The sequence below is a fragment of the Amborella trichopoda genome, chromosome 8, assembly GCF_054954075.1.
Source record: "Amborella trichopoda isolate Santa Cruz 75 chromosome 8, AtrichopodaSantaCruz75HAP2 v2.0, whole genome shotgun sequence".
Classification (NCBI taxonomy): Eukaryota; Viridiplantae; Streptophyta; class Magnoliopsida; order Amborellales; family Amborellaceae; genus Amborella; species Amborella trichopoda.
In genome coordinates this window covers 11,356,356-11,369,750 of record NC_142343.1, presented here as the reverse complement: position 1 = coordinate 11,369,750, position 13,395 = coordinate 11,356,356, and the positions used below count along the sequence as shown (strand labels likewise).

The 13,395-nt window shown below is 32.7% G+C and overlaps 1 protein-coding gene across 2 annotated transcripts in view; it reads left to right on the top strand.

Moving 5' to 3' along the window:
- The window catches only part of LOC18436009 (uncharacterized), a 44,672-nt gene extending 41,302 nt beyond the window's left edge, over positions 1-3,370 (top strand). For both annotated transcript variants that reach the window (XM_020668331.2, XM_088873545.1), the window contains 3 exons: positions 1,810-2,276; positions 2,561-3,049; positions 3,142-3,370. In XM_020668331.2, the coding sequence (XP_020523990.1) occupies positions 1,810-1,896 (87 nt within the window). In that variant the 3' untranslated portion in view covers positions 1,897-2,276; positions 2,561-3,049; positions 3,142-3,370. The remainder of the gene's footprint in view (positions 1-1,809; positions 2,277-2,560; positions 3,050-3,141) is intronic.
- Positions 3,371-13,395: the final 10,025 nt, after the last annotated feature.

Genomic DNA, 13,395 nt, shown 5'->3' with positions numbered 1-13,395 from the left:
TCTACGTATGCAGTCCAGAAAGTGTAAAGCATCCATCTTAAAGATGGATGCAAGTAGGTGTTCCATCTCAAAAAAATGGAAACTAATGGTCCAAATGTTTTCTTACCAGAATTATTATTTTTAGTTTTTAAAGTTTATTTAGTTTTTCATATTCATGATCTCCATGTTAGAGATTTCATGTCCTCAAAAATTAAGTCTTAAAATCCATCTCAAAAATACATTTTATTAAGAGAACCGCATTTCTACATATGCAGGCTTGGCCGCTTAGAAACCCTGTCCAAAACAAAAATAGAGAGGAAATTATATTTTTTGTGTGTGTGTGTGTGTGTGTTTTTACTGATATAAGTGTTAACTTTTCTGTTTTATATACTAATATATTATGACTTAGCATTTTTGGTTAATTATTTTCTGTTTTATCTTTCGTATTTTGAATGCTATTATTTTTTAAAATAATTGAAATTATCTTCAGTTATATTTATTATATTATTTACTTATCATTCTAGAACATAGAGAAAATGATACTGTAGAAACATGTGACATGATGCATATATTAAATAACCCATAATAATGAGATATCTATTGCAATTAAAATTGATAATAATGTTGGTAAAAATTATTTTTTGTCATTTCAAGGTAGAAAATACTCCTCTATTTCTCTTTCCCTTTGTTTTTTTTTTTTTTTAATTTAGATTTAGATTTTGGAAATCCCAAAAATTACAGATAGAATATAAAAAATAAAAAGATAAAAATAGAAATGAATAAATAAAAATGGAGGAGTTTATTTTTTTCCATGTACTAATTTTGATTATTTTTATTTATTAATGTAGCTTGCACTTTGAGGTAATTATTTTTCTCAAAATGATTATTGTTTGAGTTAATTATATTTATTTATTGATGTAGCTTGCATTTTGAGGTAATTAATTTTCTTAAAATAATTATTTTTGAGTTAATTATATTTCTGTATTTTACAGTTAATTATTAATTATATTTCTGCATTTTACAGTTAATTATTATTTTGTTTGCTCTTTTTTTATATTTACAAGTATATCATTTACTAACAAGAATTAAATTATTTTATTTATATTAGTAAAAATATTTGATACTTATAAGTAAGTATCATAAGGAAAGTAGAGAAGGAATTTCGTTTTTATTTTTTGCATTTACTAATGTAAGTATTTTTGGTTAATTATTTTTAACAATTATTTAAAATCACATTGTAAAAATAGAATTACCTCTTTTTTGTATTTTTATTATTTTTTAAAATAATTAAAATTACTTTCAATTTATTAGTAAATATTATTATAAAAATTGCAGTACCCGAAAATGGAAGTACAAAACATGCCAAGAATTTGTGTTTTTATTATATGATTGTATTTATACATATTTAATATATTATTATCTTTCTTTTGAAATATGAACTTTATGCAGTGCTCAATTAATGATTAAATACATGCTATTTTGGCAAATATCGATTTAAGTGAAATTTAATGGGACATTAATTTTGATAGAGAGAGAGAGAGAGATATTAATAGACATTTAATGAGATACACATTAATTGAGGGAGATTTACAGAGTAAAAAATAAATGGACAAAATGGGAATTCAAAAAGACACTTGTCAAAATTATAAAGGAGTACCTCCTCGTGCTTAATATATAGTAGATAGATAGATATATGCTGCTAGGGAAGCGTATGTAGTATAGATATTCATGATGAGATTAGCGTTTTATGGTACCTCTTAATGCACAAGCTGATATAGTATTGATATTCATGTTTAGATTAACACTTTATGTTACACCTTAATTCACCAGAGCAACAACGAGAAGCTTCTAGAGAATCCATACCTTCAGATGCGTGGTATTATTCAGTTGTCAAACGATATGGGTTCTCAATTATAAGTTGACGAACAAGACCTTTTATTGAGTTGGAATCAGGTGGTCTTTATTTGAAGAAACTGTGGACACTCTGCTACTCGGATTTATTAAAGCTTAGCCCCCATGCCTGTGGAGTTTCAGGAATCCCAAACCGAAACTGTCTGGAATCAGAAGCTTAAGGTTAACTTTGTTTGGTTGGTTGTTTGGGCTTGCATTGAGTTTTGGTTTATGAGGATTACCTGAATTCATTTGGCACTCTGGCTCGTGAAGTAGTGGCAATTGCTTAGTGTACAGAACACCCAAGGGGGTACTTGAATTCATTGATTGGTTGATTGATTAATTTATTGATTGGTTTGTGCCATCGCCCATGAGGAACCGAAGGATGGGCAATATTTGATGTTCAGGTACTCATTTATCCCTTCCTTTGTTTCTCCCTTTCTGATTGGCATTTGGCCAGAAGTACTATAATCTAGTGTATGAGAGGTACTCATAGTTCATCGGTGTCATCACAGTCTGATGAAATGATGGATGGAGATCATGTAGAAGGTTCACAGCATAATGATCCCATCGTCATGACCATCCATCATTTCAAGGGAAGGTGATGACCTCAAATGATTATGCTTTCCCTTGTGATTATGCTTATAGTGACCTTATTCTACTGTTTGACAATTGTTATTTGTGTAAGCAGCTCTCAGTTTCTTCACTGAAGATATTTTGTGCTAGCGGGGCATTTGGATACCAGTTGCTATGGTTCTGTACAATTGATTTTGTACCAGCTGAGGTTCATGCAGATTTTTGTGAGGCATCCTCAGGCACTGTTGTATTATTTTGCGGGATATTTTTGCCCCCTGTGCAAGTTTAGGGTTTATTTTTGTATTGATCCACTTGATGCATTTGGGAACTCCTGTAACTATCCACCATTTGTCTTCCATGAGCAGCTCAAAACTTGCTATATGGGCCAAATCTGTCTGCGGAGTCTGGCAGGCCACGGTGCTTAATCTAATCCAACTATTTGATATGCATGTCAACTGTAAAATTATGATTTCAGGTGTACTATAGATTTTTTAACAATAAAAATATGGGGTTGGATGGCTGTGTTTTGAGCATGAATCATCATTGGGGTCTCCCCATCTCAAGTTTTGCTAAACCCAAAGGATTTCGATGGAGCTAATTGGAGGTATGTAGTTTTCTTTCATCTCTTCTTTCGGGAGAATTAATCTTCTAATGCTTATTATCATCTTCTTCGGTAACTCGATGAATTTGTTGCAGATCTCGTGCTTTCATTGGACTATTTAACACAAGAATAGTGGCCGAAGAACCGACAACAGTATCATGAATATCTGCTTCGGCAGAATCGATTTGTAGCATATGACATCTCATGCCCTTTGTATATCAGATAATATTTTCCTCGGTTTTTGTTGTATGAGGAGCCTCTAGTATGTTACTGGTAAGCATGTGCTTGTGATGAGTGAAAAAAGGCTTAAATGATTGGCAATTAGATAGGATATACAATGCTTCTGTGGGAGCACACTGGGGATCTATTCCCTCGTTCAAAACACCTATTTAGGAGTATTTTTCAAGTCTAAAATTTATAAGAATTACTAAACAATTATTTTTAAAGGAAAATTTTGAGTTTTGTGACAATTAGATCTATCCTTTTAAAAATGGGATTGGTCTTTAATCATATTTGAGGCATTAGTTTGTTCTGGTGCATAGAGAATTTATTTCAGAAATTTTATTTATTTTTACTGGTATTATTATTCCAGTTGTAGAGTTTACATCCCCCAAATTTGAGATATCGAAAGTACCCCTAGTATGTGTTTCACCGGAGGGAGTAAAAAGATAGTATACTCGTGAGAGTAGGAAATCTTTTGGCAATTAAATTTCCAACTTCACTGAATTAGTACAATCTTTCTCCGTTGTAAATGAGGCAAAGAATGTTGTTCGTATTGTCTAATTTTTTGGTGATTGGATCAGGAATCAATGCTCAACTTTTTAGGAATAAAAGTGAATATTGACTGTTATATTCATTTTTTTCGTGCTCCCTATATCATAATATAGGTTTATATAGTATGAGACCACTTCCTATTGTTACACGGAGGCTGTAGTCACTCTTAGTCATTAGATATCAAATTGGATAGTTTGAGGTGTATTGTAAAGGTTAATTATTGTTTTGAGCTTTGCCTTTAGTTAATGACACGTTTTTAACATCTGGTCTAAAATCTAATGGACAGGAGTGATTGTGATATTGAAAATATTTGTGTCTTTGTATTTTTTTTCTATAATGTAAGGTTTTTTTTTATCTTTTATTTCTTAGAAACACTAAACATATTTCAACCTTAAACTTAAAGACTTCCCAAAATGTAAAAATAAATATTAATGATGCAGGATTTGGGCTCCAGGCTCGATGGTTAGGGCGTTCACATTTGCATCGTCTCCGAGATCCGATCATCAAATCTAAAGAAAAGCATAAGAAAGAATGGAGGCCGACAATTCTCTTTCGGCTGTAGGTTTTTTTTATGGTGATCATTGTTTCATGCTGCCAATAGGGAATGCTCAAAAAATAAAATTGTTATTTCTTTATTTATTGTAATCGATTTTTTTCAATAAAATTTGGGTGGACATGTGGATGGCTGCATGATACAGGACCATGGTACATTTGGTCAGGCAAACTTTTGGGGGCTTTTGTGGCCTGGATTTTCGAAGGAGTGATTTATCGAACTTGGATTTCAAGCCATACATATATTTTATACAGAAATATTCCTTTAAATTACTGTTATTAAAAAACATTCCCCTGAAAATTTCATTATGGTTTATACCCATTTTTTATATTTTTTACTTCGGGTTGTTGAAATCCGAAGTCTTTTACCTCCAAGCCTGTGGGCAACAAAAAACTTTTGGAGTATGGTGAACATCATATTTTCAAAATTTGAAGTTTAGGGAACTTTGCATTTTCAAAATCCAAAGTTCTTTGTGGCCTTTGGGCTTGTTGGATGCAGAGAACATGCTGGGTAGATGTGGCAAATTTCAAATTTTGAAATTATGAAGTTTAGAGAACTTTGGATTTTCAAGATCCATTTATTTCTAAGCCTAGTAACTACCGACGAGAGGTTGTTTTATTACCAATGTAAAATTTTGGACCTTCAAGATCTGAAATAGGAGTAACGTCCTTATTTAAAAAGAAAAAAAGTAAAAAAGACAATGGTATAATTATAATGAAAAAAAAATGTAAAAAAGACAATGGTATAATTATAATGAAGGAAAAGAAAAGTTCATGGACTTCTTAACCAAGAAACTTTAAGAGGGTACAATTGATTTTAGATGTTAGAGATGCAGAACGATTGATGACTTCTGGGGGCAAACAATATCCTAAGTTCCTAGCATATGTTTTGGCCAGAGGACAAAATATATTTTACTCCTGAGGGGAACCAAAACTTTAAACTTTAAAAACTTGTTACCTCATTATCTTCAATCAGAGAGCACTTGCTAGCCCTCATGGCCACATGTCCCTCATCCGATGAGATTCGACTGTATTGCCAGTTGTTTTTGTAGTCAATCACCTCATGAAAGTTAAAAAGGAAATCAATATGCTAGGAAATCAATATGAAAGTTAAAGAAGAAGAAGAACAAAAGAAATCAATAGCTGTAGAGAAAGCCAAAACTTTCTGGTTCAATTGGTTCACAATAATGTCCCCAAAGGTTCAACAAAATATTTGCTGTGTAAGACCTTCATTATGCTGCTATGCTAAGTTTGAAGCATATTTATCTTTAGCATGTCATCTGGTTGAACACACTGAGAACTAAAACTCAAGAATATGACTACCAATATTTGGTTTTTTAGAACTTCTTGAGAAGAATTAGGAACCTAGAAATAAAAGAAAGACTAATGTGATCTTGTCGAGAAATATATATTTTTATTTTTTTCTTTTCATCTATTTTCTTTTCTGTTTCATTTCTTTTGGCAAAAATCACTTACAAGTAGTCTTATTACAATAATATTTACTTCAAGGAAAATAAAACTAACAAATCCAAGATCTTAAAAATCTTGATGTCATTAAATCAATTTTTTTTAAACAAAAAAAAAAAATCCACAATTCTTAAACTTGGAAATATAAAACCATTTTAATTAAATATAGCAAGAAACAAAAAGAGAGTGTTGAAGATTACCTCAACCCGACTTATTACACTCCACACCGAGTCACCACCATCCATGGCACGGGATCAATGATCAACCTTTAATCTCAGCAAGGAAAGTAAATTTAAGCCAAGGCACACCAATAAAACATGAACCCATTTGATCACAAACTCAAACCCTAGGTGAATTCCCTTAACAATCTAGTTTGAGAGAGAGAGATTCCCTTTTTGCTATACCTTAAAAACCCTTAACCATAAATCCATAGTTGAGAGATGGGAGAGAGAAGAACGCCATAGCCTAAACCCTTAGCCCTTTTTTACAATGTGGGAGGGAGAGATCAAAGATGAGAGACTAGGACGTGCCCCCTTTGGGCATTCAAGAGAGAGAAAAACTTTCTTAGGAGAGAGATATAAAGATAAAGTATAGAGATTTTAGGTAGAGATAATCCCTTTTTTATAAGCTTTGAACAATATTAGGGTTTCTTAGGGTTTTTCTTAGCTTGCCTTTTCTAAGGAGATTGAAAATGAACCATCGATCTTGAGTGACTTGTCCGGTGAGAGATTTGAGTTATCCATTCCATAGATGGTCATCAATATTCTAGAAATAAAATAAAATAAATCTAATCAAAATATTGTGCATATCATAAAATAACACAAGTTTACTCAATCTTTTTACAAAATCTTTTAAAGATATATCAAGTCAATATTTAGTCAATATCTTCCAATCATATGGCCACATACCATATCCCAAAAAAATAGAAAAGAGAATACAGGGTGGGGTGTGCCACCCAAGGAAGGGATTCATGGCCCCCACATTCTAAAAATATGGTGAGCCCATGTGCACAATGGGCCCCCATGAAATTTTTATATATTTAAAATTAATAAAATAATTTTTTAAAATATTATTTGAATATTTAAACTATTGTAAAATCAATATCTCTTATTGTATAGATCCAAATTTGATAAATAAAATATCCAGAGATCTAGAAAATTCAAATAATAATTTTAAAATCATATATATCATAAAATAAACATAATTAAATGCATTAGATGATAAAATGATACATATGGTCTAGGAATTAAATCAATCGAACACTGAGGCACTCCATCTGCAATTGTAGACTACAAACCACACTTGCTTTATCCAACCGACCCAATGTTTTTCATGACCCACAGTCCATGCAAGGGCTCATTAGTGGGTCATCAAAGTCAAACCGATGAGCCAAGGGGTTGCAATCCCAGTCTGTGAGTTTTAGGTTCTCCCCTAGAGACGGGCCAATGTCACCTAGATCTGATGAGACCACAGCTCTTATGGCGCATAGGGATATCTCTTGCACATGCATACGCTTCACCCTGAAAGGTGGCTTGCTTTCTCGAAACGGTCTATCAATATGCATGTCGTGTGATGGTATATGGATGAGGCTTTAGCCCCTGTCTCTGAAGGCCACCATCACACAGTCCTTCAGCTCACTCATCCGGGCATACTCCGACCTCGGGATGACCCATTAGAACCCTTATCAGTTTATACTCTATGCCTAGTAACATGGGTTTTTTCTAACTGACTAACCTAGATTGTCATGCACAGTCCGGTATCATCAAATATTATTTGCTTAGTACGGTCCATGAGGGACCACACTCTCAGTGAGTTCATGTTCCACTATATCATTTCATTTTACAAATACTCATAAGCCCTTTAATGACCACGCTCATCCAATATCTCCCACTTGGCCTTTGAAGGCCTTACATTCTTTTTTTCTCACTTTCTCAAGGGCTTTACATTCTCTCTTCTTCACTTTCTCTCATCTCATCTCTCTCTCCCAATTACAATATCTCTTTCAAGCAATTTTTACTTATTCTCTCTCAATACATTAATCATGGCTTTCACCATCAATCTTTTTATAAAAAGATTTATAGAGGTAACGCCTTTTTCTCTTTGCTGCTCGAATATCATCCCAAAAGTGGTCGCAGTCTATCTTTAATAACACATCACAAATCATAGACCCGTTGTCACAGAAGATCATTACGTACCCTCACCGCATGGGGTCGTATGTTCATGGGCTCAAAAGAGTTCTTCAAATAAGTTGCTCCCTTTTGTAGCCATACAACCCGCATCACACATATAGGTTTCATGGGTGAACAACACTATAGTATGTTGTTCCAGTTGGCATGTCAAATACTAACAGGTGCTCCTACTGGAATATTTAGTTATGTGGATCTCGATCTTTCTCAATATCACATCATTCCTCAAGTGATAGAAACATGATTTTATATGATTGGAGTTCTTATTGAATTGTGGCTCTTTTGATACGTATATCGCCGTCGTGTTGTCGCAGAAAATCCTTACCGTCTCACAAGGCACGACGTGAAAGTCAAGGTAATTAAAAAATTTATTAATACATACGATATCTTTGGCCACCAAACAACACACCACATACTCTGCCTCCATAGTGGACAATTCCACCATTTCTTGTTTATTTGATTTTTAAAAAATTGGGCCCTCTCTAAGCATGAACACATATCCAGATGTAGACTTTTCATCATCTGGATTCGTGAGATAACTTGCGCCTATATATCTGAATATCCAAGCAGCTAAAAAAATGTAGGACTGTAGCAGCTCCCACTCAATTATTGCACACACAAAATATATATTCTTAGCATTCTTATGCAATAAGTAATTCAATACCCGTTGGTTTCACAATGTACAAAACCTTCATGAACCACAAAGGTTCAACCACACTAGTTATCTTGATAGTAAATCCATACAAACCAAGTTATCTAATCAACATGTGTCAAGGAAGCCTAGCATGATGGTCTTCCTTCAACATGCCCTATGGTTTAACTTCTTAAGTAATCAAGGATTTTAAATAACTAGAAACATGGGTCAAGGTATGCATGTATTTAAAAACAAAACAGCAGTGCATGATAGTTTTTCTCCTACTCTTATAAATACCTTCAGGACACACTGTTTTCTCTTTAATAAAAATTATTCACTTGGTATATATATATATATATATATATATATATATATATATATATATATATATATATATATATATATATATATATATGCATTCAAAAGCAATAGTTATATAATAGTATGACAGTTTAAAATAATTTTCATAAAGACTTAGTGGACCTTGCAAGACTATGTTGTTTTTTTAAAACCATATTTATAGACTTGGGTTTTTCTCAAATCATCCAATTTTAATTTTAAAATACATGTTTAACCTTCATAAATCATTTTATCGCATTCACTTTTAATTTCCTACCATGTCAAGTTCATGGCCACAAAAACAATTATATATATCATCTTATAAATCTATCCAAATAAAGCATTACTAAAGCATCCTTATTAAAATTCTTGACAGGATACTTCCTTTTTGGCAAATATGAAGAATTATCAAGATATCAACATCACCTGCAACACATCATATTATAGACATTATTGGGAAGATGGTCACTAAGATTGAGTTCCATCAGAACACTTCATTCGTGCTTACATATTTGAATGAACCACACCCATATCTCGTGTTTTATCCTTAGGGCTCAAAGCCCTTGATTAAATCACATTTCCATGTGTATTATTACCTTAAGTAGTTCATGCTCTAGCATAATGAGGTACTAAAACACAGAGTATTCAAAAATCGGCTCTTTCAAATTTGTTAGCACCTATCACTTAATTTTCATACACTCTATATATAACAATTCGCCAAAATATAACCAAAGCATATTAAATATAAAATAAAAAGTTATTAAATCATCTTTCCCTATTTGACTTTACCATGTAATGTGGGATAGATTTCATACCTCAAAACCATATAGTGTAGTACCTGGGTTTTTTTGATTAATTACTTTTACTTGTTTGACAAGCTTTTGTGATCTTAGAAGAATACGCAACTTATGGAGAATATATTGGTCATCGGTTTCACATATCATGAAGTGTCCATCTCTTTAGCACTTGGATTCGCTCTATCTCACACCATGAAGAAATAAACTTCTTCATCCTATCATTTTAAATATCACAATGTCGATTTTTCTACTGATCTTTACTGTTCCTATGTTACTACCAAGTCTCTCTATATATCCCTTCATTTCCAAGAAACCAATATGCTTTTATAGGTATTGTGTTTCTTCTTCTTTCCGCTATTCCTAGATCAAATACTCTTCACATAAAGTGTCATATCTTGCCAACTCTATATTACTTCTTTCTGAAGTTTTATTATAATAAACAATATTTATAGCACACTATAAAACTTATTAAATGAGCCCTAAAAATTTCTTCATTATGAGGAATCCAAAGATGTGCCTTAACGTGTCACATCTTTAATTTATTGTAGAATGGAACATGAGCATCCCATGATAAAATTATGATATCTCTCAACTCATAAAGAGTTTATCTCTAAATCCTTTTGAGTATTGAAATAGACTCAAAAATATAAAATAGTGCTCAGTTCCATCCCTAAATCACACCATTTAGTAAGTCTTCATTTTAGTGACATTTAAGTCACAATGCAATTTTCTTAATAAAAAATTAGGTTGAGTACCTTTTAATAAAAAATATGTTTCTCTCAATCCTCAAAGAATTTCTTCCTGAAATCATTTGTGTTAAAAACTAGACTCAAAACCAAATCATAATATCATAGTGTGAATCCCAAATAATGTTTTTCTTCAAAGAAAGAAATAAGTGCCAGTCATGTTACAAAATAAATCATACTGCAGACTTTCATGATGAATACTATCTAGTAAAATTGTTTTTTTTCTCTACCTTCATGAAGTTTTCCTTTCAAACTAATTTTGTTTGAAAGTAGACAAATAATAATAAATCATATATTTCCACAAGCCTCATATCACTCTATTAAGAATGCTTGATAAATATAGTTGTTCATGTCTCAATGAAGAATATACCAAATTATAAAAACTTCAAGATGACCTCTCTTCAATCCAAAATTTTTATTCTTCTCTTCCCATAGATATTTCTCTCTCAAATAAATTTTATTAGAAATTAGACTCATAATGAAATTCTAAAAACTTATTATGGACTATAAAACATTATGTTAAGAATGAAAATAAAATCATGACTTCCAAGTCATTGAAATAGTTTTCGTTGTAGAAAATAACACTTGAGCAATATTCAATTAATGGACCATATCTTTCAAACCACAAGGAATTTTTTGATGAAACTATTTTTGTTTGAAAGTAGTCTCAATTTGATGAGTCACAGTCTAATTTAAGCTAGAAATAAAATCACATGGTTGGTGGGAAAAATCACGGAGCTTAATGGACAGTTCCTAGATTTTGCAAAGTCAAAACTGACACTCTTCATTGATGAGTCCATAACTCTCAATTCCCTTAGGATCTCCCATTGAAATTTTACAAATAGATTCTACTCTCAAAGACACACAATATCACTGAAGTATGTAATATTAAAATACATTATTATCTTCTTCATATCACTCCTCCAAAATAGCTTAGAATACCATTCTGCAGGGTGTCTTTTTCGTTGTTTGAATATTCCAATAATTCTTAACCACAGATGACCACAAAGGTCATTAGCTTTCTTATATCTCATTCTCAAACTTGATCTAGACTTAGTAAAGAGAAAAGATAACTAATGACATCAAGTATCAATAGCTCTGATACCACTGAATGAAAGACTAATGTGATCTTGCAAGGGAATATATTTTTTTTTTTTTCTTCTTTTCACTCATATTCTTTTCTTTTGACAAATATCACTTACAAGTAATCTTATTACAATAATACTTATTTCAAATAAAATAAAAACTAAAAAATCCAATATCTTAAAAACCTTGATGTCATTAAACCAATTTTCATTCTTAACATAATGTTTCAAACTGCTTATTACACCTCACACCTCACACCCCTCGGTGAATTCCCTTAGCAGCCAAGTTTGAAGAGATGGATTCCCTTTTTGCTATACCCTAAAAACCCTTAACTATAAATTCATAGTTGAGAGATGGCAGTGAGAAGAACCCCATAGTATAAGCTCTTAGCCCCGTTTTTACAATGTGGGAGAGAAAGATCAAGATGAGAGAGTGGGACGTGCCCCCTTTGGGCTTTTATGAGAGAGATAAAAACTTTCTCAGGAGAGAGATAGAAAGATAATGTATAGAGATTTGGGATAGAGATAATCCCTTTTTTATATGTTTCCAATAAGATTAGGGATTTTTCTCCTCTTCCTGTAAGATTGAATATGAACCATTGGTCTTGAGTGACTTGTACGGTGAGAGATTTGAGCCATCCATTCCATAAATGGGTCATCAATATTTATGGAATGTGCTAGAACTTTTATCCCACTTTTCTAAACCATTTTCCTATCAATAGAAATAAAATAAAATAAATCTAATCAAAATATTATAAAATAGCACAAGTCTACTCAATCTTTCCACAAAATCTTTCAAAGATATATTAAGTCAATATCTTTCAACCACATGGCCACATACCATATCCCAAAAAAAATAGGAAAGAGAATAAAGGGTAGGGCATGCCACCCAAGGAAGGGATTCATGGCCCCCACCTTCTATAAATATGGTGGGCCCATGTGCACAATGGGCCCCCATGAAATTTTTATATATTTAAAAGAATTTTTTAGAACATTATTTGAATATTTAAACCATTGTAAAATCAATATATCTGATTTTATAGATCCAAATTTGATAAATAAAATATCCAGAGATCTAGAAAAATTCAAATAATAATTTTAAATGATATATATCATAAAACAAACATAATTAAATCATTAGATGGAAAAATAATCAATATGGTTTAGGAATTAAATCAATCAAGCACTGGGGCACTCCACCCTCAACTGTGGACTACGGACCACACTTGCTTTATCAAACAGACCTAGTGTTTCCCATGACCCACAATCCATTCAGAGGTTCATTAATAAGTCACCAAAATTTGATCGATGAGCCAAGGGTCGCAATCTCAGTCTGTGGATTTCAAGTTCTCCCCTTGAGACGGGCCAAGGTCAACTAGACCTGATGCGACCACAACTCCTATAGCGCATATGGATATCTCTCGCACATGCACACACTTTACCCTGAAAGGTGGCTTGCTTTCCCGAAACGATCTTTCAATATGCATGCCGTGTGATGGTACATGGATGAGGCTTTGGCCCCCGTCTTTGATGGCCACCATCACACACAAGGCTCACACAGTCACTCGGCTCACTTATTTCGGTATACTCCGACCTCATCAAGGGATGACCCATTAGAACCCTTATCGGTTTATACTCTATGCCTAGATAATATGAGTTTTTCCCAACCAACTGACCTAGATGGCCAAGCACAGTCCAGTATCAACAAACATCGTTTGCTTAGTATGGTCCACGAGGGATCACAGTCTATTGAATTCATGTTCCACTAT